Source organism: Pseudophryne corroboree, chromosome 5 (assembly GCF_028390025.1).
Source record: "Pseudophryne corroboree isolate aPseCor3 chromosome 5, aPseCor3.hap2, whole genome shotgun sequence".
Taxonomy (NCBI): domain Eukaryota; kingdom Metazoa; phylum Chordata; class Amphibia; order Anura; family Myobatrachidae; genus Pseudophryne; species Pseudophryne corroboree.
The window spans coordinates 421,163,500-421,190,962 of record NC_086448.1 but is presented as its reverse complement, the minus strand read 5'-3'; the positions used below and the strand labels follow the sequence as shown (position 1 = coordinate 421,190,962).

At 46.9% G+C, this 27,463-nt stretch overlaps 1 protein-coding gene across 1 annotated transcript in view; it reads right to left on the bottom strand.

Annotated features, from left to right (window-relative positions):
- Positions 1 to 27,463, bottom strand: part of EXOC3 (exocyst complex component 3) — a 141,801-nt gene that overhangs the window by 43,208 nt on the left and 71,130 nt on the right. The window contains exons 7-8 of the mRNA XM_063922795.1: positions 23,903 to 24,003; positions 8,401 to 8,511 (exon numbers count right to left, since the gene is read on the bottom strand). Coding sequence (XP_063778865.1) covers positions 8,401 to 8,511; positions 23,903 to 24,003 — 212 coding nt within the window. The remainder of the gene's footprint in view (positions 1 to 8,400; positions 8,512 to 23,902; positions 24,004 to 27,463) is intronic.

The window sequence follows — 27,463 nt, the reverse complement described above, 5'->3', positions numbered from 1 at the left end:
TTGCAATAAGTGAGTCTACACCCTGTGCAGCAGAGGAATCATCTAACTCAGTATTAGATTCCAGCTCCTCCTCCTCTTCCACCTCTGGCACCTCCTCCTCAGATTTTTTGGAGTAATGGATTTGGAAGAGGAGAAACACATCTGCTGTCTGCCCTATCTTTTGCCAGAGCAGCCGTAGACTGTTGTAACTGCTGCCTTTCCTGTCTGGCAGTAGTCAATTCATTGGACATGTCAGCCATCATAATTTAAATAGAACTGAGCCAAGCTGCAAATCACCTGCAAATCACCCCCAGAAACCTCATTACCCTGTGAAGGCTGACTGCATTGTTCACACGTGAGAGAATCTGCAGGGGAGGGGGAAAACCTGGAGTGACAAACAGTGCACACAACTTTTTCACCCTGCTGACAGAGGACATTTACATTAACACACACACACATACACAGAGACACAGGTACAAGCAAGCCTGCCTAGCCCAGTATGTGTGGAGAGACAGAGCAGAGGAACCAGCACAAAGCCTAAAAAATAAGATTTTACTTACCGATAAATCTATTTCTCGTAGTCCGTAGTGGATGCTGGGACTCCGTCAGGACCATGGGGAATAGCGGCTCCGCAGGAGACAGGGCACAAAATTTAAAAGTTTGACCACTAGGTGGTGTGTACTGGCTCCTCCCCCTATGACCCTCCTCCAAGCCTCAGTTAGGATACTGTGCCCGGACGAGCATACACAATAAGGAAGGATTTTGAATCCCGGGTAAGACTCATACCAGCCACACCAATCACACCGTACAACTTGTGATCTGAACCCAGTTAACAGTATGACAAACGTAGGAGCCTCTGAACAGACGGCTCACAACAATAACAACCCGATTTTTTTGTAACAATAACTATGTACAAGTATTGCAGACAATCTGCACTTGGGATGGGCGCCCAGCATCCACTACGGACTACGAGAAATAGATTTATCGGTAAGTAAAATCTTATTTTCTCCGACGTCCTAGTGGATGCTGGGACTCCGTCAGGACCATGGGGATTATACCAAAGCTCCCAAACGGGCGGGAGAGTGCGGATGACTCTGCAGCACCGAATGAGAGAACTCCAGGTCCTCCTTAGCCAGGGTATCAAATTTGTAGAATTTTACAAACGTGTTCTCCCCTGACCACGTAGCTGCTCGGCAGAGTTGTAATGCCGAGACCCCTCGGGCAGCCGCCCAAGATGAGCCCACCTTCCTTGTGGAATGGGCCTTGACAGATTTAGGCTGTGGCAGGCCTGCCACAGAATGTGCAAGTTGAATTGTGCTACAAATCCAACGAGCAATCGTCTGCTTAGAAGCAGGAGCACCCAGCTTGTTGGGTGCATACAGTATAAACAGCGAGTCAGATTTTCTGACTCCAGCCGTCCTTGAAATATATATTTTCAATGCTCTGACAACGTCCAGCAACTTGGAATCCTCCAAATCGCTAGTAGCCGCAGGCACCACAATAGGCTGGTTCAGGTGAAACGCTGAAACCACCTTAGGCAGAAAGTGAGGACGCGTCCGCAGTTCTGCCCTGTCCGAATGGAAAATCAGATATGGGCTTTTATACGATAAAGCCGCCAATTCTGACACTCTCCTGGCTGAAGCCAGGGCCAGTAGCATGGTTACTTTCCATGTAAGATATTTCAAATCCACCGATTTGAGTGGCTCAAACCAATGGGATTTGAGAAAATCCAAAACTACGTTAAGATCCCACGGTGCCACTGGGGGCACAACCGGGGGCTGTATATGTAGTACTCCTTTTACAAAAGTCTGGACTTCAGGAACTGAAGCCAATTCTTTCTGGAAGAAAATCGACAGGGCCGAAATTTGAACCTTAATGGACCCTAATTTGAGGCCCATAGACAATCCTGTTTGCAGGAAATGTAGGAAACGACCCAGTTGAAATTCCTCCGTCGGGGCCTTCCTGGCCTCACACCACGCAACATATTTTCTCCAAATGCGGTGATAATGTTGTGCAGTCACCTCCTTCCTGGCTTTTACCAGGGTAGGGATGACCTCTTCCGGAATGCCTTTTTCCCTTAGGATTCGGCGTTCAACCGCCATGCCGTCAAACGCAGCCGCGGTAAGTCTTGGAATAGACACGGTCCCTGCTGAAGCAGGTCACGTCTTAGAGGTAGAGGCCACGGATCTTCCGTGAGCATCTCCTGAAGTTCCGGGTACCAAGTTCTTCTTGGCCAATCCGGAGCCACGAGTATCGTTCTTACTCCCCTTTGCCGTATAATTCTCAGTACTTTTGGTATGAGAGGCAGAGGAGGAAACACATACACTGACTGGTACACCCATGGTGTTACCAGAGCGTCTACAGCTATTGCCTGAGGGTCTCTTGACCTGGCGCAATACCTGTCCAGTTTTTTGTTGAGGCGGGACGCCATCATGTCCACCATTGGTCTTTCCCAATGGACCACAATCATGTGGAAGACTTCTGGATGAAGTCCCCACTCTCCCGGGTGCAGATCGTGTCTGCTGAGGAAGTCTGCTCCCCAGTTGTCCACTCACGGGATGAACACAGCTGACAGTGCTAACACATGATTTTCTGCCCAGCGGAGAATCCTTGCAGCTTCTGCCATTGCCCTCCTGCTTCTTGTGCCGCCCTGTCTGTTTACGTGGGCGACTGCCGTGATGTTGTCCGACTGAATCAACACCGGCTGACCCTGAAGCAGAGGTTTTGCCAGGCTTAGAGCATTGTAGATTGCTCTTAGCTCCAGTATATTTATGTGAAGAGACGTCTCCAGGCTTGACCACACGCCCTGGAAGTTTCTTCCCTGTGTGACCGCTCCCCAGCCTCTCAGGCTGGCATCCGTGGTCACTAGGACCCAGTTCTGTATGCCGAATCTGCGGCCCTCTAACAGATGAGCACTCTGCAACCACCATAGCAGAGACACTCTTGTCCTTGTGGACAATTTTATCCGCTGATGCATCTGCAGATGCGATCCGGACCATTTGTCCAGCAGATCCCACTGAAAAGTTCGTGCATGGAATCTGCCGAATGGAATCGCTTCGTAAGAAGCTACCATTTTTCCCAGGACTCTTGTGCATTGATGCACAGATACTTTTCCTGGTTTTAGGAGGTTCCTGACTAGATCGGATAACTCCCTGGCTTTCTCCTCCGGAAGAAATACCTTTTTCTGAACAGTGTCCAGAATCATCCCTAGGAACAACAGACGTGTCGTCGGGATCAGTTGGGATTTTGGAAAATTCAGAATCCACCCGTGTTGTTGGAGCACTACTTGGGTTAGTGCTACTCCGACCTCCAGCTGTTCTCTGGATCTTGCCCTTATCAGGAGATCGTCCAAGTAAGGGATAATTAAGACGCCTTCTCTTTAGAATCGGTCTTACCGAGCCGTCCGGCTTCGGTACCACAAATAGCGTGGAGTAATACCCCTGTCCCTGTTGTAGGAGGGGTACCTTGACTATCACCTGCTGAGAATACAGCTTGTGAATGGCCTCCAATACCGTCGCTCTGTCGGAGGGAGACGTTGGCAAAGCAGACTTTAGGAAACGGCGAGGAGGGGACTTCTCAAATTCCAACCTGTAACCCTGAGATACTACCTGCAGGATCCAGGGGTCCACCTGCGAGTGAGCCCACTGTGACTGAAATGTTTGAGGCGACCCCCCACCGCCCCTGAGTCTGCTTGTAAGGTCCCAGCGTCATGCTGACGCCTTTGTAGAAGCCGTGGAGGGCTTCTGCTCCTGGGAAGGAGCTGCTTGTTGCAGTCTCTTACCCTTTCCTTTGCCTCGGGGCAAATAGGAATGTCCTTTTGCTCGTTTGTTCTTATAGGAACGAAAGGACTGCGGCTTGTTCTGCTGGGAGGTGACCTGGGGTAAAAAGGTGGATTTTCCGGCCGTTGCCGTGGCCACCAGATCCGATAGACCGACCCCAAATAATTCCTCCCCCTTATACGGCAATACTTCCATATGTCGTTTGGAATCCGCATCACCTGACCACTGGCGCGTCCATAAACTTCTTCTGGCAGATATGGACATCGCACTTACTCTTGATGCCAGAGTGCAAATATCTCTCTGTGCATCTCGCATATAAAGAAATGCATCCTTTAACTGCTCTATAGTCAGTAAAATACTGTCCCTATCCAGGGTATCAATATTTTCAGACAGTGACTCCGACCAAGCCACGCCAGCACTGCACATCCAGGCTGAGGCGATTGCTGGTCTCAGTAGAACACCCGTATGTGTGTATATACTTTTTAATGTATTCTCCAGCCTCCTATCAGCTGGATCCTTGAGGGCGGCCGTATCAGGAGACGGTAACGCCACTTGCTTTGATAAGCGTGTGAGCGCCTTATCCACCCTAGGAGGTGTTTCCCAGCGCGCCCTAACCTCTGGCGGGAAAGGGTATAATGCCAATAACTTCTTTGAAATTAGCAGTTTTCTATCTGGGGTAACCCACGCTTCATCACACACTTCATTCAGTTCCTCTGATTCAGGAAAAACTATCGGTAGTTTTTTCACACCCCACATAATACCCCTTTTTGTGGTACTTGCAGTATCAGAGATATGCAAAGCCTCCTTCATTGCCGTGATCATATAACGTGTGGCCCTACTGGAAAATACGTTTGTTTCTTCACCGTCGACACTGGATTCAGTGTCAGTGTCTGGGTCGACCGACTGAGGTAAAGGGCGTTTTACAGCCCCTGACGGTGTCTGAGACGCCTGGACAGGTACTAACTGGTTTGCCGGCTGTCTCATGTCGTCAACCGACTTTTGTAGCGTGCTGACACTATCCCGTAATTCCATAAACAAAGCCATCCATTCTGGTGTCGACTCCCTAGGGGGTGACATCACCATTACAGGCAATTGCTCCGCCTCCACGCCAACATCGTCCTCATACATGTCGACACACACGTACCGACACACAGCAGACACACAGGGAATGCTCTGATAGAAGACAGGACCCCACTAGCCCTTTGGGGAGACAGAGGGAGAGTTTGCCAGCACACACCCAAGCGCTATAAATATATATAGGGACAACCTTAATAAGTGTGTTCCCTTTATAGCAGCTCAAATATTATAAATATCGCCAATAAGTGCCCCCCCTCTCTGTTTTTACCCTGTTTCTGTAGTGCAGTGCAGGGGAGAGTCCTGGGAGCCTTCCTCGCAGCGGAGCTGGGCAGGAAAATGGCGCTGTGTGCTGAGGAGAATAGGCCCCGCCCCCTTTTCGGCGGGCTTCTTATCCCGTTTTTTTTGGAACCTGGCAGGGGTTAAATACATCCATATAGCCCCAGGGGCTATATGTGATATATTTTAGCCAGAATAGGTATATTACATTGCTGCCCAGGGCGCCCCCCCCAGCGCCCTGCACCCTCAGTGACCGCTGGTGTGAAGTGTGCGGAGAGCAATGGCGCACAGCTGCAGTGCTGTGCGCTACCTCATGAAGACTGAGACGTCTTCTGCCGCCGGTTTCTGGACCTCTTCTCTATTCGGCATCTGCAAGGGGGTCAGCGGCGCGGCTCCGGTGACCCATCCAGGCTGTACCTGTGATCGTCCCTCTGGAGCTAGTGTCCAGTAGCCTAAGAAGCAAATCCATCCTGCACGCAGGTGAGTTCACTTCTTCTCCCCTAAGTCCCTCGTTGCAGTGAGCCTGTTGCCAGCAGGACTCACTGAAAATAAAAAACCTAACAAACTTTTTCTAAGCAGCTCTTTAGGAGAGCCACCACCTAGATTGCACCCTGCTCGGACGGGCACAAAAACCTAACTGAGGCTTGGAGGAGGGTCATAGGGGGAGGAGCCAGTACACACCACCTAGTGGTCAAACTTTTAAATTTTGTGCCCTGTCTCCTGCGGAGCCGCTATTCCCCATGGTCCTGACGGAGTCCCAGCATCCACTAGGACGTCAGAGAAATAACAATTGTACAGTTAGAAAAGAGGCAATTTGGTGTACAGTGCGTGAGAAGCCTAATACAAGGGTCCCACAGCGGGATCTCCCCCTTAACTACACCCCTGTACCAGTGTCTGGCCGTGGAGAATCCCTTGGAGGAGCTGGCAGTCCCGCAGCAACGCTGAGAGGGCAGGAAATGGTGGCAGGAAGCTGCTGGTCCCACTCTGAGGAAGCTCCGACCTTTGCAATGGCGCTGGCGCTACATGCATATTTATACTGGTTAATAGTCCCCAATGTGTGTAAAATGAGGCACCAACACGTACTTTCACAACAGCTAGCCAGTTTACGTGGGGTGGGGGGGCTCACCAAGGGGAGTCCATATGCCCGCCCTGCGATCGTGCCACACATAGAACCGGGGCCCCCACAAGCAGAGTCCCTGGTTGTCACTCACCACTGCGGCGTGTTTCGGGAGTGTGCGCGAGAGCGCAATGCCTGCGGTACATTGACCTTCAGGACAGATGTCCTGTCAGCGGGATCCGACCGAGCACCTCCAGGAGGCCAGTGTTGGTCCCCACCCAGTGTCCCTAAATGCAAATAAGCTGTTGCCCAACAGCTTAACTGAAAATAACAAACATTAAAAACTGAAGAAAAACTCTCTGGAGCTCCAGAGTGTGCATTCTCTCCTGAGGGCACGTTTTTCTAAACTGAGCTGTGAGGGAGGGCTCCTTAAGAAGTTTACAGCTAACACATAGAGAAATATACAAGATAGTAATACCAAACATATATGGGAACATTTTAAAAAGCAATCAGTATAGCCAGACTGGAAACAGAAATTGGTCTATATGGTTCCCTTGTGCTCCAACTCCCAGGCCAACAATGTAACAGTGTGCTTATGTGCACTGTAGATTATATAGCTACCATATAGATCATATATATCACATGATGTGATCCTGTTGTCCAGCAGGGTTCACTACGATCTGCCGGCGGCCGACCTCACGGCGACCAGCATACCGGCGCCGGGAGGCCGCCCGCCGGCTTACCGACAGTGTGGCGAGCGCAAATGAGCCCCTTGCAGGCTCGCTGCGCGCCACACTATTTTATTCTCCCTCCAGGGGGGTCGTGGACCCCCACGAGGGAGAATAAGTGTCGGTATGCCGGCTGTCGGGCTTCCGGCGCCGGTATGCTGGTCGCCGGGAGCCCGACCGCCGGCATACTGAAGACCACCCGTCCAGCAAACTCGAGGCTTATTATGCAAAAAGAAAAGGGTGTGACGAGCGGGCCAGCAGCACAAAATCATTTCTAGATGCCACCAAAAAGTTTGCCTTTTAGGAAAGGAGCTGAAGTCAAATACAGATACTTGATGAAACACAAAAACTGTTTTTAGGTTCTAAAGATCTGCAAAAAGTATATGTGTGGGAGCTGGGGGAGAGGAGGGGGGTAGGGATTTGGTAATTTAATCCAGAAACTGGAGAAACATTTCAATTTCAGTGTTGGGAGGACACATTTAAAAAATGTTGTATCAAGAGAAGGCTCAGCTAGTTCATAGCTAGAGACCCCAGGCATTTTATGAAATGGAAGGGAAGTATAATGTACTACTATTAACCCAACCAAAATCAGAAAAGGGTGTTCAGGGTGATTTGTGTAATAACATGGCCTCCCTGGATGGTTGCTTGACAGTAAGTGGGTTAGAAGCATGGAGAAACCAGCTGCAGTCAGATGATGGTGCACTGATTTATGTGCTGAAGTTCGTAAGACAAGTCCTTTCCTGCATGGATGAGATAAAGGGGATCCCAAAATAGCTCCAAAGGCAAACAGACTTTTTATGCATTAAATATGCCTATCACAGGAGTTTTAATCGCATGTAACAGTGGATTCATTGTTATTTATTATTTATAACCAGTTATTTATATAGCGCACACATATTCCGCAGCGCTTACAGAGAATATTTGCCCATTCATATCAGTCCCTATCCCAGTGGATCTTACAATCTATATTCCCTACCACATGCACACACATTCACGCTAGGGTTAATTTTGTCAGGAACCAATTAACCTACCAGTATATTTTTCCCAAACAATGAGGTAAAATGGCGTAAAAATAAAAAACTGTGGTATCATTCCTCACCATTTCCCAATGAAGCAGGGAGATAGCCTGGGAAATATGCTGACATGATATCTGCACTTGCTCTGCAAATGCTGCTACTGGGGCTCTGCAAGTGCAGAGATTCCCCTTTGCAGAAGCCATATGACACGTTACAGAGATATGAGCGCACATACCTGCAGGCTGCATTACTTCTTGTTTCTAATATGCCTCATACCACCTGTCTGATTTGTTTGGAACAAGCAATCCACAGTTACACACCACAAAAACATCTATTCTTGGCTACCAAGAAGTGAAACATGGATCTTGGGTATTACAAAGTTTGATGCTCATTGGTCTCATTTTCTTGGCTGGTGACTGCTTTTATGTCTATAGGACTATAGAAGATTTTTAAGAACATGCTAATTCCCATTAATAGAAAATCCTTACTTAAAAGTCTGGCAGTTGTTAATGATGGCGATCACATACTGGACGTAGCATGCAGGGAGCTGCCGGTTCTTTAGGTGCTCCTCCCTATACAACTGTGCTTCCTCATTGTACCTAATAGAAAAAAACACATTTTACAGACTGAAAATTATGGTAAGGTAAATTGCATAAGAAAAAAAAAATCAAAAAATCATGCTTTTACATTTGTCATGACAATAACTTTTTACCAGTTAAAAGTCAGGGTTGAGAACAAAAGAAGAAAAACAGTTATTGGCACTGGTTACTTAATAACAAGAATTATGCTGCTGATGGAGAGTCTGAGGTGGACGCAATTGGCATCGCTGCTTTCTCCAGCAAAATGAAAATATGCTAATGCTACTGCAGGCATCAGGAGACAATAAGACGCTTCCTGCTGGCACTGCGGATCTGAGTCCGAAGATAAGCATTGGATCATCATCACGACTGTAGTAGTCATCACACATCTGAGAAAATCTAAGGTTCCTGAGAACGGGCGACGGAACTCCACTGCTGGGGCCAGTAAATCTGCATTGAACGATGTAGACCTCGGCATATCTTCAAAATAGGGATGACATGCCCCAATTTTTATAAATTGTCACCGTTGCCACCCCTGTCCCACTCCCAAATGGCCACATCATGTCAATAATGTTGCGACTTGGGGACACTGCAAGCGATCTTACAGATAGAGACCTGTACATGCTCAGATCTCATTATCTGTACGGCACCACAATGGATTTCATATTAAACAATTAAAGAGCAGACTTTCAGCTCTAATTCAAGGGGATAAACAAAAATATTGCATGAAGCGTTTAGAAATTGCAAACATTTGCATACACAGTCTCCTGTTTTCAGGGGCTCAAATGTAATTACACAAATTAACAATCATAAAAAAAAAAAAACTTAGTTTTTAATACGTTGTTTAGAATCCTTTGCAGGCAATGACTGCTTGAAGTCGGAAACCCATGAACATCACAAAATGCTGAGTTTCCTTCTGTGTTATGCTTTGCCCAGCCTGTGCTGCAGCTGTCTTCAGTTGGAGCTTGTTTGTGGGTCTTTCTGCCTTTAGTATTGTCTTCAGCAAGTGAAACGCGTGCTCATTGGGTGGAGAGAGATTGGGTGGAGACTCAGCGGAGGGTATGGCGGCGGGGAGCAAGGCAGCGGGACAGGAAACTTTATTTGTGTGGAATTGAAAAAAAATTGTTTTTTTTACAATTCAAGATGGCCACAGCAAGCCGCGTCACTGCCCTGGCCCCTTAGCCAGCTCGAGGAAGCAGGTGTTAGTCCAACAGCAGAGAAGGAGTGATGAAGAGATATGGAAGATTGAAGACGTTGGGGAAAATCTGGATGGGTGGTAGCCACAAGTATCAGCATGCGGGGCATTAAGGGCCTGCTGGTACCTATAGGCCTCCTGTAAAAGAAATATATAATAAAAAAATCATTGTATAAACAAGTCTGATCTGTGGTCGGATCTGCTGAGGATTGGACAAGTGTGCTTTAAGCTGGGTACACACTTGTCCAATCTTCAGCAGATCAGACTGTTTATACAATCCTTCTGCACACCTGCTTGCAGATTCTACAGCCAATCTTTGTTAGACACTTGTCCAATTTATCCACAGACCAATCTGTGTCCGCTAACACTTTCTGCTGAAAAAAAAATAAGATTTTAAACCTACCGGTAAATCTTTTTCTCCTAGTCCGTAGAGGATGCTGGGGACTCCGTAAGGACCATGGGGTATAGACGGGCTCCGCAGGTGACATAGGCACTACAAAGAACTTTAGATGGGTGTGCACTGGCTCCTCCCTCTATGCCCCTCCTCCAGACCTCAGTTAGAGAAACTGTGCCCAGAGGAGACGGACAGTACGAGGAAAGGATTTTGTTAATCTAAGGGCAAGATTCATACCAGCCCACACCATCCACACTGTATAACATGGAATATACGCAACCAGTTAACAGTATGAACAAAACAGCATCAGCCAAAGACTGATCTTAACTGTAACATAACCCTTATGTAAGCAATAACTATATACAAGCCTTGCAGAAATATGTACGCACTGGGAAGGGCGCCCAGCATCCTCTACGAACTAGGAGAAAAAGATTTACCGGTAGGTTTAAAATCTTATTTTCTCTTACGTCCTAGAGGATGCTGGGGACTCCGTAAGGACCATGAGGATTATACCAAAGCTCCAGACCGGGCGGGAGAGTGCGGATGACTCTACAGCACCGATTGAGCAAACATGAGGTCCTCCTCAGCCAAGGTATCAAACTTGTAGAATTTAGCAAAAGTGTTTGAACCCGACCAAGTCGCCGCTCGGCAAAGCTGTAATGCCGAGGCGCCTCGGGCAGCCGCCCAAGAAGAGCCCACCTTCCTAGTGGAATGGGCCTTTACCGAATTTGGTACCGGCAATCCAGCCGCAGAATGAGCCTGCTGAATCGTGTTACAGATCCAGCGAGCAATAGTCTGCTTAGAAGCAGGAGCGCCAACCTTGTTGGCTGCATACAGGACAAACGGTGCCTCTGTTTTCCTAACCCGAGCCGTCCTGGCTACATAAATTTTTAAGGCCCTGACTACATCAAGGGACTTGGAATCCTCCAAGTCACTTGTAGCCACAGGCACCACAATAGGTTGGTTCATATGAAACGATGAAACCACCTTAAGCAAAAATGGAGGACGAGTCCTTAATTCTGCTCTATCCACATGGAAAATCAGATAGGGGCTTTTGTGAGACAAAGCTGCCAATTCAGACACCCGCCTTGCAGGTGCCAAGGCCAACAACATGACCACCTTCCAAGTGAGAAATTTTAATTCAACCGTTTGAAGAGGTTCAAACCAGTGAGATTTCAGTAACTGTCCCATGGTGCCACCGGAGGCACAAAAGGAGGCTGTATGTGCAGCACTCCCTTTACAAAAGTCTGGACTTCTGGGAGAGAAGCCAATTCCTTCTGAAAGAAAATTGATAGGGACGAAATCTGTACCTTAATGGAGCCTAATTTTAGGCCCATATCCACTCCTGTCTGTAGAAAGTGGAGAAAACGGCCCAGATGGAAAACTTCCGAAGGAGCATTCTTGGATTCACACAAAGATACATACTTTCTCCAGATACGGTGATAATGTTTCGCCGTCACCTCCTTTCTATCCTTCATCAGAGTAGGGATGACTTCTTCCGGAATGCCTTTCCCAGCTAGGATTCGGTGTTCAACCGCCATGCCGTCAAACGTAACCGCAGTAAGTCTTGGAACACGCAGGGCCCCTGTTGCAACAGGTCCTCTCTGAGAGGAAGAGGCAACGGATCTTCTGTGAGCATCTCCTGAAGATCGGAATACCAGGCCCTTCGAGGCCAATTTGAAACAATGAATATTGTCTGCACTCTTTTTCGTCTTATGATTCTCAATATCTTTGAGATGAGTGGAAGAGGAGGGAACACATAGACCGACTGAAATACCCACGGTGTCACCAGGGCGTCCACTGCTACTGCCTGAGGGTCCCTTGACCTGGCACAATACCTCCGAAGCTTCTTGTTGAGGCTTGACGCCATCATGTCTATTTGAGGAAGTCCCCAATGACTTGTTATCTCTGCAAAAACTTCTTGATGAAGTCCCCACTCTCCTGGATGGAGATAGTGTCTGCTGAGGAAGTCTGCTTCCCAGTTGTCCACTCCCGGAATGAAGACTGCTGCCAAAGCGCTTATGTGATTTTCCGCCCAGCACAGAATCCTGGTGGCTTCCGCCATTGCCACTCTGCTCCTTGTTCCGCCTTGGCGGTTTACATGAGCCACGGCTGTGACGTTGTCCGATTGAATCAGAACCAGTAGGTCGCGAAGAAGATTCTCCGCTTGAAGTAGGCCGTTGTATATGGCCCTCAGTTCCAGTACGTTGATGTGTAGACAAGCCTCCTGGCTTGACCATATACCCTGAAAGTTTCTTCCTTGTGTGACTGCTCCCCATCCTCTGAGGCTCGCGTCCGTGGTCACCAGAACCCAGTCTTGAATGCCGAACCGGCGACCCTCTAGAAGGTGAGCACTCTGCAGCCACCACAGGAGAGACACCCTGGCCCTGGGGGACAGGCTTATTTTCTGATGAATTTGAAGATGGGACCCGGACCACTTGTCCAGAAGGTCCCACTGAAACGTCCTCGCATGAAACCTGCCGAAGGGGATGGCCTCGTAGGTCGCCACCATTTTCCCCAGTACTCGAGTGCATTGATGGACTGACACTCTTTTCGGTTTTAACAGGTCTCTGACCATGTTCTGGAGTTCCTGGGCTTTTTCCATTGGGAGAAAAACCCTCTTGTTTCGTGTCCAGAATCATGCCTAAGAAAGATAGCCGAGTTGTTGGAACCAACTGTGACTTTGGTAGATTCAAAATCCAGCCATGTTGCCGCAGCACACTCAGGGAGAGCGCCACACTTTTCAGCAACTGATCTCTCGATCTCGCCTTTATCAGGAGATCGTCCAAGTACGGGATAATTGTGACTCCCTGCCGGCGCAGGAGCACCATCATTTCCGCCATTACCTTGGTGAAAATCCTCGGGGCCGTGGAAAGCCCAAACAGAAACGTCTGAAACTGGTAATGACTATCCTGTACAGCGAATCTCAGATACGCCTGATGAGGGGGATATATGGGGACATGAAGGTATGCGTCCTTTATGTCCAGTGACACCAGAAATTCACCCCCTTCCAGGCTGGAGATCACTGCCTGGAGCGATTCCATCTTGAATTTGAACTTTTTCAAGTACAGGTTTAGGGATTTTAAATTTAGAATGGGTCTGACCGAGACATCCGGTTTCGGGACCACAAATAGGGTTGAATAGTATCCCTTCCTCTGCTGAACTAGGGGAACCTCGACAACCACTTGTTGTTGACACAGTTTTTGAATTGCAGCTAAAACTATCTCCCTCTCTGGGGGAGAAGCTGGTAGAGCCAATTTGAAAAACCGGCGAGGAGGCACTTCTTCGAATACCAGCTTGTAACCCTGGGATACAATTTCCCTTGCACAAGGATCCACGTCTGACTGAGCCCAGACCTGGCTGAAGAGTCGAAGACGTGCCCCCACCGGCGCAGACTCCCTCAGTGGAGCCCCAGCGTCATGCGGTGGATTTAGTAGAAGCCGGGGAGGACTTCTGCTCCTGAGAACTAGCCGTAGCAGGCAGTTTTTTCCCTCTTCCCTTACCTCTGGCGAGGAAGGAAGAGCCCCGACCTCTTCTGGACTTATGCGACTGAAAGGACTGTATCTGATATTGCGGCGTTTTCTTTTGCTGTGGGGAAACAGAAGGTAAAAAAGTAGATTTACCCGCGGTAGCTGCGGAAACCAGGTCCGCGAGACCTTCCCCAAATAATTCCTCACCCGTGTAAGGTAAAACTTCCATATGCTTCTTTGAGTCGGCATCACCCGTCCATTGGCGGGTCCACAGGGCTCGCCTAGCAGAAATCGCCATGGCGTTGGCTCTCGAACCTAGCAGACCAACGTCTCTCTGAGCGTCTCTCATATATAAGACTGCGTCTTTAATGTGACCTGAGGTCAATAAAATGGTATCCCTATCCAGGGTATCAACGTCAGCTGACAAAGTATCCGTCCAAGCCGCAACAGCGCTACAAACCCAAGCCGACGCTATTGCCGGTCTGAGCAAGGCCCCCTCTGTATGTGTATAAATAGATTTTAAGGTAGTTTCCTGTCTGCGATCAGCAGGATCCTTGAGGGCTGCCGTGTCTGGAGACGGTTGCGCCACCTTTTTGGACAAGCGCGTTAACGCCTTGTCCACCCTGGGTGATAATTCCCACCGTAACCTGTCCTGCGCAGGGAAAGGATACGCCATAAGAATTCTTTTGGGAATCTGCAGTTTCTTGTCTAGAGTTTTCCAAGCCTTTTCAAATAACTCGTTCAGCTCATGAGATGGGGGAAAGGTTACCTCAGGTTTCTTTTCCTTAAACATGTGTACCCTCTTGTCAGGGACAGAGGGGTCATCTGTGATATGTAAAACATCCTTTATTGCAATAATCATATAATGAATACTTTTGGCCACCCTTGGGTGTAACCTCGCATCATCGTAGTCGACACTGGAGTCAGAATCCGTGGCAGTATCAGTGTCTGCTACTTAGGACAGGGGACGTTTCTGAGACCTTGAAGGGCCCTGTGACACAGGCAAAGCCATGGATTGACTCCCTGTTCTATCCCTGGACTCTGCTTTGTCCAACCTCTGATGTAATAAAGGCACATTTGCATTTAAAACATTCAGCATATCTAACAATCAGGTGTCGGCGTTGCCGACGGAGACACCACAATCATCTGCTCCACCTCCTCCTCAGATGAGCCTTCCGCTTCAGACATGCCGACACACGCGTACCGACACCCCCACACACTCAGGGATATATCTATATGGAGACAGTTGCCCAAAAAGGCCCTTTGGAGAGACAAAAAGAGAGTATGCCAGCACACACCCAGCGCCAACTGACACTGGAAACAAATTCCCAGATAAAACAGCGTATATATATATATATATATATATATATATATATATATATATATATATATACATATATATATATACATATATATATATATATATATATATACATATATACACATATACACACACACACACATATATATATATATATATATATACACACACACACACACACACACACACACACACACACACATATACACACATACACGTACACACAGGTTGAGTATCCCATATCCAAATATCCGAAATACGGAATATTCCGAAATACTGACTTTTTTGAGTGAGTGACATAGTGAAACCTTTGTTTTCTGATGGCTCAATGTACACAAACTTTGTTTAATACACAAAGTTATTAAAATATTGTATTAAATGACCTTCAGGCTGTGTGTATAAGGTGTATATGAAACATAAATGAATTGTGTGAATGTAGACACACTTTGTTTAATGCACAAAGTTATAAAAAATATTGGCTATAATGACCTTCAGGCTGTGTGTATAAGGTGTATATGAAACAAACGCATTCTGTGCTTAGACTTAGGTACCATCACCATGATATCTCATTATGGTATGCAATTATTCCGATATCCGGAAAAATCCGATATCCAAAATACCTCTGGTCCCAAGCATTTTGGAGGTGCCTCCCCCCCTCTTTTTTGCCCTCCGTCACCGTGTTCAGCAGGGGAGAGTCCGGGGAGCCAGCTTCTCTGCAGTGTGCTGTGGAGAAAATGGCGCTGGTTAGTGCTGGAGGATCAAGCTCCGCCCCCTAGGCGGCGGGCTTCGGTCCCGCTCAAATTTCCAATACTGGCGGGGGATTATAATATATACTGCCTCCGCAGCCTATAATAAATAAAAAAAAATAAATTATATATATATATATATATATATATATATATATATACACACACACACACACACACACACACACACACACACACACACACACACCAGTACTTAGAGGTTTATTATTGCTGCCCAGGGCGCCCCCCCTGCGCCCTGCACCCTTCAGTGCCCGCTGTGTGCGTGGGAGCAATGTCGCTGCGCGTTACCTCAGAGAAGATCTGAAGTCTTCTGCCGCCTTTGAAGTCTTCTTTCTTCTTATACTCACCTGGATTCTATCTTCTGGCTCTGTGAGGAGGACGGCGGTGCGGCTCCGGGACGAACGGCGAGGGTGAGACATGCGTTCCGACCCTCTGGAGCTAATGGTGTCCAGTAGCCTAAGAAGCAGAGCCTATCATTTAAGTAGGTCTGCTTCTCTCCCCTCAGTCCCACGATGCAGGGAGCCTGTTGCCAGCAGTGCTCCCTGAAAATAAAAAAACCTAACAAAATTCTTTTTCAGAGAAACTCAGGAGAGCTCCCCTGTAGTGCACCCAGTCTCCTCTGGGCACAGGATCTAACTGAAGTCTGGAGGAGGGGCATAGAGGGAGGAGCCAGTGCACACCCATCTAAAGTTCTTTGTAGTGCCCATGTCTCCTGCGGAGCCTGTCTATACCCCAAGGTCCTTACAGAGTCCCCAGCATCCTCTAGGACGTAAGAGAAATTTATTTGGCTGTGGGAGAAGTGGGATTTATTTATGAGGAATGTAATTAACTATAATGGTCAGGGGGGGATGGGGACAGCATTTTAATGTTCCCTCCAATTAAAAAATAAATGTGTGACCCCCAAAAAGGCATAACCAGCCCCAGGCTCTGAGACAGCACTGGTCCAAAATACGAGTAACAAAATGCGTAGGGATTGCCACTATTTAATGAACCAGCACCGAGTTCTTGGAGCTGGCCCTGGTTCTAAAAATATAGGTAACAAAATGAGTAGGGGTCACCCATATTTTCAGAACCAGCACCAGGCTCCCTAAGCAGGGGAGTAATGCCACAGCCTGGGTACACAGTTGAAGCATTGACACACCGTGGCCGAAGCATTCATTCCCCCTAACTAGTCAGCCAAGGCCGTGCATTCCTGGGGAAGTGGGGACCCCACCAATGAAGGGGTCCCCCTTCTCCAGAGAACACAAGGCCAGGGCTGAAGCCCCGGGGTAATCCCCAGCACCCCTTGACTGTGGGTGCAGAGTGGATAGTCTAATAGTGAAAAATAGAATATAGTATTATACAGAAGGACTACAGGTCCCAGCAAGCTGACCAATATTAGCTGGCACAAGGGGACGAGGCGATGACGCGGCGGGCCATGATTGGCTTGCTGCGGACATCTTAAAGCTGCGCCATTTTTCAAACTGGAAGTCGTGCTCGCCACCGAACTCTGCAAATGTAAATTGTCTGGTCCCAACACCTTGCCCCCCGCCGAGTCCCACAGCAGAGGCAGACCGTACCAGGAACCCTCCAGATCCCGCACCACCACCATGCCGATAGTGTACTGGGCTGCTGGGACCGGAGATTGGTTGCCTGCTTTGGTGTCAGCAGCCTACACACTACAACATGTCGCTTTCACTAGGGTCTCCTAGGTTTTAAGCAGGTTTAAAAACTGGGAAACCCGACAGGTGACCAGGATCGGGTGTGTGGGTCGGTTGGCAGATGGTACACACTTGTCCAATGTCGGGCAAAGCGGTCAGTCGGAAGTCAGATCGCCCGAGGATTCAATAAGTGTGTACCCAGCTTTACTGGGTTTTCCCTGCCTCCTCCAGGTAAGAACACCAGCTTCCTTGCTTTCTCGTACTCAAGGCCCACTGGCCTGGATTTTTCTCAGTAACATAAGCACAGTCACAGAGATTGGCTGCCTTCCCTGCCTCTTGCAGGTTTAGACACTGGCCTCCTGGCATACTAGGGTCTTCAACGGACACCACAGCCTAACTGGCTTTTACAACCCCACCTGGGCTGGACACACAGCAGCCTTTCCCAGACTGACTCCACAGCCATTAGGGTCTGGTAACCTGCCTTTTCCATTCTGCCCCACACAGCCACATAGAATCCATGGCTCACTACCATATATAAATGGCAAAACAAATTGTTCAGGCAATCTCAGACTTGAGAAAGTCCCTCTATTGGACGGGACTAAACCTGTTGACCTCAGCACAAGAATGATGAAACCTTCAGCCATGTCGGAAGAAGCTGTCTGCATTGGGACCTTCAGATCGAGCACATTACTGCTAGCCAGCAGAAGTGTTTTCTGGGTCATTAAATCTCAAGACGATATGGAATTTAAATAACCTGGAATGCTGCACACTGGAGCTATCAGTGATGGTAAAGGTTCAAAGCACCAACACGGAAAGCACATTGGCTACAAACTAACACTGCTGGGACATCACTGCAGCCAGAGCACTCCTTTGGGCGTAGATGAAGTGATGTGCTAGTATTACCATCCACCTAAACAGGTATAAATATCATTACCTATATATTCATCTCACAGGCTATGGAAAGAGGTGTACTAACTGAGATATGCTAGGTGCAGTAATTAATATTTGATGCATACTGATGGCTAATAAGCGCCAATTTTGAGCAGTGTAATATGTACTTTGGATTGTTAGTTTTACATGTTTTTATACATTTGCATATTAATTTGTGTTAAAATAAACCTTGTATTGTTCTATAACAAGCCTCTAGTTAAGTAGTTAAGTAGTAAGTATATATTTTTATAATAACTACGAGATCACCTAGCACAGTGATTATCATAGTTTTCTAAATAAATGCTGTATAGCTGGAATGCAGATAAGACTGATTTATTAAACTGCAAACATAGTAAATTATAGCATTTCTGGATATTTTAATTACCTACCGGTAAACCCTTTTCTTGCAGTCCGTAGAGGATACTGGGGTTCCATTTAGTGCCATGGGGTATAGATGGGTCCACTAGGAGCCATGGGCACTTTAAGAATTTGATAGTGTGGGCTGGCTCCTCCCTCCATGCCCCTCCTACCTGACTCAGTCTAGGATACTGTCCACGAGGACACGGACATACTTTGACAGAACGATAGATAAAGATAGTGGTGAGATTCCAAACCAGCACACACAAAAGAGAGGAAAGCTATGCTAACCCAACTTTAAACAGGAACAGCACCGGGCGGGTGCCCAGTATCCTCTACGGACTACCTGAAAAGGATTTACCAGTAGGTAATTAAAATCCTATTTTCTCTTACGTCCTAGAGGATACTGGGGTTCCATTTAGAACCATGGGGATGTACCAAAGCTCCCAAACAGGGTGGGAGAGTGCGGAGGTTCCTGCAGAACTGATTGACCAAACTGAAAGTCCTCAGAGGCCAAAGTATCAAACTTGTAGAACTTAGCAAACGTGTTCGAACCTGACCAAGTAGCTGCTCGGCAGAGCTGTAAAGCCAAGACACCCCCGGGCAGCCGCCCAGGAAGAACCCACCAACCTAGTACAGTGGGCCTGTACAGATTTCGGAACCAGCAAGCCTGCTGTGGAATAAGCATGCTGGATAGTCTGCTTTGAAGCAGGACACCCAATTTGATTGGGGTCATATAGAACAAACAGCGAGTTGGATTTCCTGTGACAAGCTGTCCTCCTTACGTATACCTTCAAAGCCCTCACAACATCCAAAGACTTTGAAGTAGTAGAGGTGTCAGTGATAACCGGAACCACAATAGGTTGGTTTATGTGAAACGCAGACACCACCTTAGGAAGAAATTGCTGACGAGTTCTGAGTTCAGCTCTGTCCTCATGGAAAATTAAATAAGGGGCTCGTTAGACAAAGCCCCAAGCTCCGACACACGTCTTGCTGAAGCCAAGGCCAACAGTGTGACAGTCTTCCACGTAAGATATTTTACGTCCACCTCCTGTAATGGTTCAAACGAGTCCGACTGGAGGTACTGCAGCACCAAATTGAGATCCCAAGGTGCCGTGGGAGGCACAAAGGGAGGTTGGATGCGCAAAACACCTTTCAAAAACGTCTGGACCTCAGGGATAGAAGCCAATTGTTTTTGAAAGAAAATGGACAAGGCCGAAATCTGGACTTTTATGGAGCCCAGATGTAGGCCTACATCCACACCTGCCTGCAGAAAAAGCAGGAAACATCCCAGGTGAAATTCCACCACAGAATAAGTTCTGCTCTCTCACACCAAGAGACATATTTCTTCCAAATACAGTGGTAATGTTTAGACGTTACCCCCTTCCTGGCTTGGATGATAGTCGGAGTAACTTTGTTTGGGATCCCTCTTCTGGCTAGAATCAGCCGTTCAACTTCCATGCCATCAAACGTAGCCACGGTAAGTCCTGATAGACGAACGGGCCTTGTTGCAGAAGATCCTCGCGAAGAGGTAAGGGCCACGGATCTTCGAGGAGCATCTCTAGAAGGTCCGCATACCAGGCCCTTCTTGGTCAGTCTGGAGCAATGAGAATTGCTTGAACCTTTTCCCTTTTTATTCTTTTGAGAATTCTTGGGATCAGAGGAAGTGGAGGAAACACATACACCATTTGATAAACCCATGGAGTCGTCAGAGCGTCTACCACCACTGCCTGTGGGTCTCTCGACCTGGAACAATACCGCTTAAGCTTCTTGTTGAGACAAGAGGCAATCATGTCGATTTGTGGATATCCCCACGGACGTGTCAAGCACCTGAACACCTCCGAGTGTCTGCTGAGGAAGAGGATAATACTTGACACCTCTGACATTAGTGCTCTGCTTTACGTTCCGCCCTGTCGGTTTATGTACGTCACTTCCATCACATTGTCCGACTGGACTTGAATGGCCTGATCCTGAAGAAGGTAAGAGGCCTGCAGAAGGGCGTTGTATATGGCCTTGAGTTCCAGAATGTTGATTGGAAGGATGACTTCCTGACTTGACCATCTTCCTTGAAACTGCATCCCCTGGGTGACTGCTACCCAAACCCTGAATTCCGAACCTCTGGCCCTCGACGAGGTGAGAGATCTGTAGCCACCACAGAAGGGAGATCCTAGCTTTTGGCGAATGACGAATCCTCTGGTGCATGTGAAGATGCGATCCGGACCATTTGTCCAACAGATCGAGCTGGAAGGGTCTTGCGTGAAACCTTCCGTATTGAAGCGCCCCGTAAGAGGCCACCATTTTCCCCAGAAGGCGAATGCATAGATGCACAGATATCCGGGTTGGCTTCAGGACATTCCGAACCATCGACTGGATTACCAAGGCCTTTTCCAACGGAAGGAACACTTTCTGCGACTCTGTGTCCAGTATCATTCCCAGGAATGAAAGCCTCCGTGTTGGCTCTAGGCGAGATTTCGGAAGGTTCAGAATCTACCCGTGATCCTGGAGAAGTTTGGTTGAGAGGCCAATACTTTCCAGCAACCTCTTCCTGGACGGCGCCTTTATCAGAAGATCGTCCAGGTACGGAATAATGTTCACTCCCTGCTTGCAGAGTATAAACACACCATCTCTGCCATTACTTTGGTGAACACCCTTGATGAGGCGGAGAGACCAAATGGCAGGGCCTGGAGCTGGTAATGACAGTCCTGCAGTGAAAACCGTAGGTAAGCCTGATGAGGCGGCCATATCGGACTGTTTTAGGTACGCATCCTTGATATCCAGAGACACTAGGAATTCCCCTTCCTCCAGACCTGAGATCACCACTCTCAAAGACTCCATCTTGAACTTGAACACTCTTAAGAACAGGTTCAAGGACTTTAGGTTCAGAATTGGTCATACTGAACCGTCTGGTTTCGGTACTACAAACAAGTTTGAATAGTACCCCTTGTTGTGTAGAAGAGGTGGAACTGGAACAATGAGTTGAGGCTCTACCAGTTTCTGGATGGCCTGCTGTAAAGTTACACTTGCCTCTTGTGAAGCTGGTAAGCCTGATTTGAAGAATCTGTGAGGTGGGAGTTCTTGGAACTCCAGTCTGTAGCCCTGAGAAATAAGATCTATGACCCAGGGATCCCGGCACGAACCTGAACAGATGTGACTGAAGAATTTTAGTCAGGCTCCCATATGACAGTCCTCCAGGCCTCGTGGTCCACCTTCATGCTGAAGGCTTTGAGGAAGCAGAGCCGGAGCTCTGTTCCTGAGCACCTGCAGTTGCTGGTTTGCATGATTTACCTCTTGCGCCTCTGGAGGCTGTAGAAGCACCTCTGGATTTTTCCTTAAACTTGGCTGTCCGAAAGCACTGTAAATTTGAAGCTGAATAAGCTTTCCTGGCTGGGGGAGCTGCGGAAAGAAGATACACAGACTTACCTGCAGTAGCTTTGGAGATCCATTTGTCTAGTTCGTCTCCAAACAAGGCCTCTCCTGTGAATGATAGGCCTTCCACGCCTTTCCTGGAGTCTGCATCAGCAGACCACTGGCGTAGCCACAAGCCCCTGCGTGCTGACACTGCCATAGCGGTGTTGGTGCGTGCATTAAGCAAACCAATCTCTTTTATGGCATCCACCATAAAGTTTGCAGAGTCCTGTATATATTGCAGGAGTAAAACAACATCCCCCTAGACCAGGAATCTAACCCCTCAGTTAGGTTACCTGACCATTTAGCAATGACTTTTGTGATCCACGCACATGCAATAGTAGGTCTCTGGGCCACCCAAGCAGCTGTGTACAATGATTTGAGTGTAGTCTCAATTTTACGATCAGCCGTATCTTTTAGGGAGGCTGCACCAGAGACAGGCAATACCATTGACAGCCTAGAGACTGATGCGTCCACTATCAGTTGATTTTCCCATTTTTTCCTATCCTCCAGAGAAAAAGGAAAGGATGAGAGCAACCTTTTAGGGATTTGAAATTTCTTATCAGGATTAACCCTTGGTTCTTCAAACTGGGTATTCAATTCCTTTGACGCATGAAAAGTGACTGAGGACTTCTTTTATACATTAAAATAAGATTCCTCACACTCCTCTGACACCTTATCAGGAATTTGCAGAACATCTCTGATAGTCTCTATAAGAGCCTCTATTCCATGTGACAGAATAGCATTCCCCCCCCCCCCCCCCTCCAAATCCACCTCACCCTCCTCCACGTCTAACCCGTCAGAGTCAGACTGCACGTTATGGGCCAGAGAACGTTTTTGCGGACAAATGGGAGGGGATTGAGACGCTGGTTTGCGGACTGAGTCTCTATTCATAAATTCATCCACAGTCTGTCTTAAGTATTGCGTCTCTTTCTCATTGCGGGATAGTTATGTAGAAATATCTGAGATCATTCCCTTAATGGAATTAACCCACTCCGGTTCAGCCCCGCTATTCTGGGAAGGTGCGCTGCCCTGAGTACCCAGCAGTGAGCCCCCTGGTGAAGAGGAACACTCCGCTGTACAAGAAACCCCCTCTTTGCCTTACATAATGTAAATGTGACAGCACACACACAGGAAAAGGTTAAGCACAATTAACCCACAAACAGCCCTTCAGGGAGACACATAGTAATTTGGAGCCAGCCCCCACCATGCCCTTATCGCTAATGCCAAGCTTAGCGGGGTCGTAGACTAAGTACCCTGGTAGGGGACTTAGTACACTAATAGTCGCTCCCCCCCTGCTATGACCCCCTGGTACCGCTGAGGTAATCTGGAGTCTCTCTGGAGAAGCTGCGCGTCCCTGTCAGTCAGCGTCTGTGTCCACTACAGAGGGAAAATGGCGCTGGTGAGCTGCTGGATCCGCTTATAGTAAAGGCCCCGCACCTTCAATGGTGCACGGTCTTCCCGCTTTTTATTTTATACTGGCTGAGGCAATCTGGTGCTTAAAATGGAGAGAAACCCGTTTTAAGGCTGTTTATGCCAGTGTGGGCACTGTGTACAGTGTAATGAGACGCAGCTGTGTACTGTGTCTGCAGACGTATTACACCCCCCGGTTAGAAGCTGTGCGTCTCCGTACCCTCATGCTGCCATAATGTCTGGCGACCTGCTAGCCAGGACGCCGGCTTAGTACTCACCACTCTTCATTCTTCTGGCTCTGTTAGGAGTGGCGGCATGCTGCGGGAATGTACGCTCGCAGTGGTGGGGCTTGCGAATAGTTCCCTCAGGAGCACAGTGAGCTTCTGAACTAAAAACTGTACTAAATATATTGTGCTACGGTAAATCTGAGTGGTGGAAATAAATAAATAAATATAGTATGAACAGAAATGCCTAAACATGTTAGTCCCTTAGGGTGTCACTGTTTTATGCCTCTCGGTACCTGTTGAGAAATGTATTCATCTGTTGCAGACACAAATGTAAAACTTTTTTCTTCAATTCTTCACTAATCTGTGCAGCCACCTGTAGATTTTGCTCAAACATCTGGAATGAAAAACATTTAATTATACAAAAGTTTTAAAAAACTGGAAATGTTTTTGTTTGTGATCCTAAAACATTAGCCGCTGATAAATAATTACTTGTAACACAATACTTAAATATAGATCAAAATTAACAGGGGAAAAAAAAAATTTGAAAGTGACCATTTACAGCTATTATAATAAAATAATAAAAATCCCTTTTGGACATAGATAATTGTTCCCATTTTCAATTATATGAAATGTGGCTTTATAGCTTTTCTCTCCCTGCATGCAAGCCAAGTATTTACAGTACAGCACATTAAAAGTATAAACTATTTTGTTAATTATTATTTTGAGTAGTAAAACCATGGTAGCCACATAACAGGACAATTCTGTTCCAGGAGAAAACGATCCCTGCTAGGACCTACAGTTCCATGAAGCTCACAAGGTGTGCCTATTGCAATTTTTTTTAAAACAAATATTTAGGATGAATAAAAACAAATAACTTATTCAAAATCTAATTCTGAAAAGAAATAAAGCACTGGGGCCGAGAACATAGGCCCCTAACTGAGGCTACTTGCAACAAAAAACAAAGAAAATCACCAGATTTTTTTTAAGCACCTTACTACATAACAATTTAATCACTATAACTGACACAAGTGTTGGGCTTTACTAAGTAATGATGTGCTGGAAGGCAAGTTCACAATCAACAGAAACACCACAACTGTTGGTAATGTCACCTAAATAAATAAATAAAAAGTGATCCCATTATTAGTAGACCAGCCAATAAGCTGAAAGGCTTACAAAATGAAAACCAGTTTTACCTGCATGGAATGTTAATAGCCAACAACCATGCTAAAATCAGTCAGTCATACCTAAGACTGAAAGTTAAGGGTGGGTGCCACAAAAAAAAAAAAAATTTGGCCTTATCAAAATCTCCTAAACCATATGGACTAGGAACTTGTCATGTGAACAGTAGCTTGCTTTTGTGATGTTAGCACCCACTAAAGGTGCATACACACTAGACCTAGTGTTCCCCCTCCCATGCCAGGTGTACACACTGAGCGATATGAACGTTCATATCGCTCAGTGACGTCACGCAGCGGCCGGCCGTGCATGCAGCCCCTGGACGAGAGTCCAGATGGAGCATGTATGCACTGCACAGTGAGGATTGTTGCGGACCTGTGCATCGATTGTCGCTGCCGGCATACACACTTGCCAAGAAAATTAGCGATGTCGCTCAAAAAGGCGATGTCAAAAATAGCTGGGTGTGGTTTTGGGTGTGGCTCCCCTATTTGAATAATGGACTGCTCTGCCACTGGCAAAGTAGTCCAGCCTTATGGTTCAGGAGATTTTATGAGGAGTCAGTAGTATGTGCCTTTTAAGTACTTAACCAACTTATTTCCAGTCAGGAGAGGTTAGTGTCTGAATTATCAGAGTTTAACGTGTCACTTGAACTAAACATTGCGAAACCTCTCCGAGAGCAATAGGAAGAAAGAGGAGAGAGATATTTTGATTCTTAAATGCATTACAGGAAAGCTTGATAGTCAGCAACTGCTTCTCTGCTGTGTAAAGGGTACCGACAGCTCTCCCAGTGACCTTAAGTGTTGTGCGAAAATCTTTACCTTTTTACCTCAAAAGAAGGAGCCCTAAGGAGAGTGAGAAGTTAAGCACGGAGACCTAGGACCCTTTGGAATAGAGTCAGCCTATCCCAACAAACCTTACATATTTAACATAAAGAGGATGGAGCTTGGCCTGTCGTCCCTGCATTTACAGCACTGAGCAGGGCAGCATCAGGGGCAGGATGGGGCAGAGAAGGAGGCGGATTATTCTCCTCAGCGCCAGCCCTTTAACAGCATTAATCCGGGAAAGGCCCGCCCGGAGGTGCGGGCTGACAAAGATTGGCATTATACTTGAAATTCCGAAGTGAAGCACGGGTTGTCAGGTAGTACATTATAAAAAAGGTATTAAAGAGACAAATAGTTTGGCTGTATTTTTACGGAAGAATATTGATCTCAGAAGTACAGTAGGTAACGTAGGGAAAATTTAAGTGGGTCAAATTTGTAGGACAAGGGTACATAAGAAAATTTTAAAAACAGCTTGTAGACTTGACATTACAAAATAGTTTTAGCCATCATGTAGTGGACTTCTGGAATACGAAGTTGCTGGTTAATGCAGTTAATAGTATCTCTCTTAATTCCCTATTTTCCTATTAAATGGGCCAGTTCCACCTTTATATACTTAGGGATCAAGATCCTAGTTAACCCATTTGACTTGTATGCTGTTTATTTCCCAGAGATAATCAGTTGTACTCTGGCTGATTATCAGGCTTGGAAACATCTGCTGCTTTCAAATTTCGGTAGATGTCAATTGTTTAAGATGATTTCCTTCCCACAGTTGTTATACCCACTTCAAAAAATCACCTTTATTATTAATGGAGACAGACCTTAAGTTACTAAAAGCTCTTTGTAAATTCGTTTGGTCCAATAAAAAACACCTAGAATATCCTTTTTAAACTGAGCCAAGCACTGGTGTTGAGAGGCATCAATCTCCTGTGCATCCAAACTGATGCTTTAGCAGCAAACTACCGTTATGCTGTGGACTGGCTATGCGATTCAGAGGACTTTGCGAATACTAATATAGAATAATCTTTATTCCCTGATATTTCTCTTCTCAGTCTCCTGCACATGAGGCCAACTGCATTCCCTTCTTACGTTGCTGAGAATTTACTACTGACTACCACTTGCACTATATGGCATTTGTGCCATACCAAGATGGGAGTTTCGGTTTATAATACCATTTTTTCTTCAGTTGGCCCATAATGTGGGGTTTCCGCACCTCTCTTTGACTATGCTGAACTCTTAGGGTAGCAGGGTATTCAATTACTCAGCTACTACTTGTTTATTTATTTATTAATAGTTTCTTATACAGTGCAACAAACTCTGTTGTGCTTTACAATTGGAAACAACAATGATATAACAAAACTGGGTAATAATAAACAGTCACAGTGGTAGGAAGGCACTATTTGCAAGCGTGTGCAGTTGAATTGAATAGTGATAGAGATATCAAGTTGATAACTACTATTGGCCGTTGGAAATAATTAACTCTGTTTTGGTAATAGGATTTTAATTACCTACCGGTAAATCCTTTTCTCGTAGTCGATGCTGGGGTCCACATTAGTACCATGGGGTATAGACGGGGTCCACTAGGAGCCATGGGCACTTTAAGAGATTAATAGTGTGGGCTGTCTCCTTCCTCTATGCCCCTCCTACCAGACAGTCTAGAAACTGTACCCGAGGAGACGGACATACTCCAAGAGAAGGAAATGCACAGATAGTGGTGAAACTCACACCAGCTCACACATACAACGAAAAGGAAAGCCAAGCTAACCAACTTGGAACGCGTCAGCAACGGCTGAACTAACAAATTGAACAAAGTAATAATTCAGGAATACGCAGCACTGGCCGGGCGCCCAGCATCCTCTA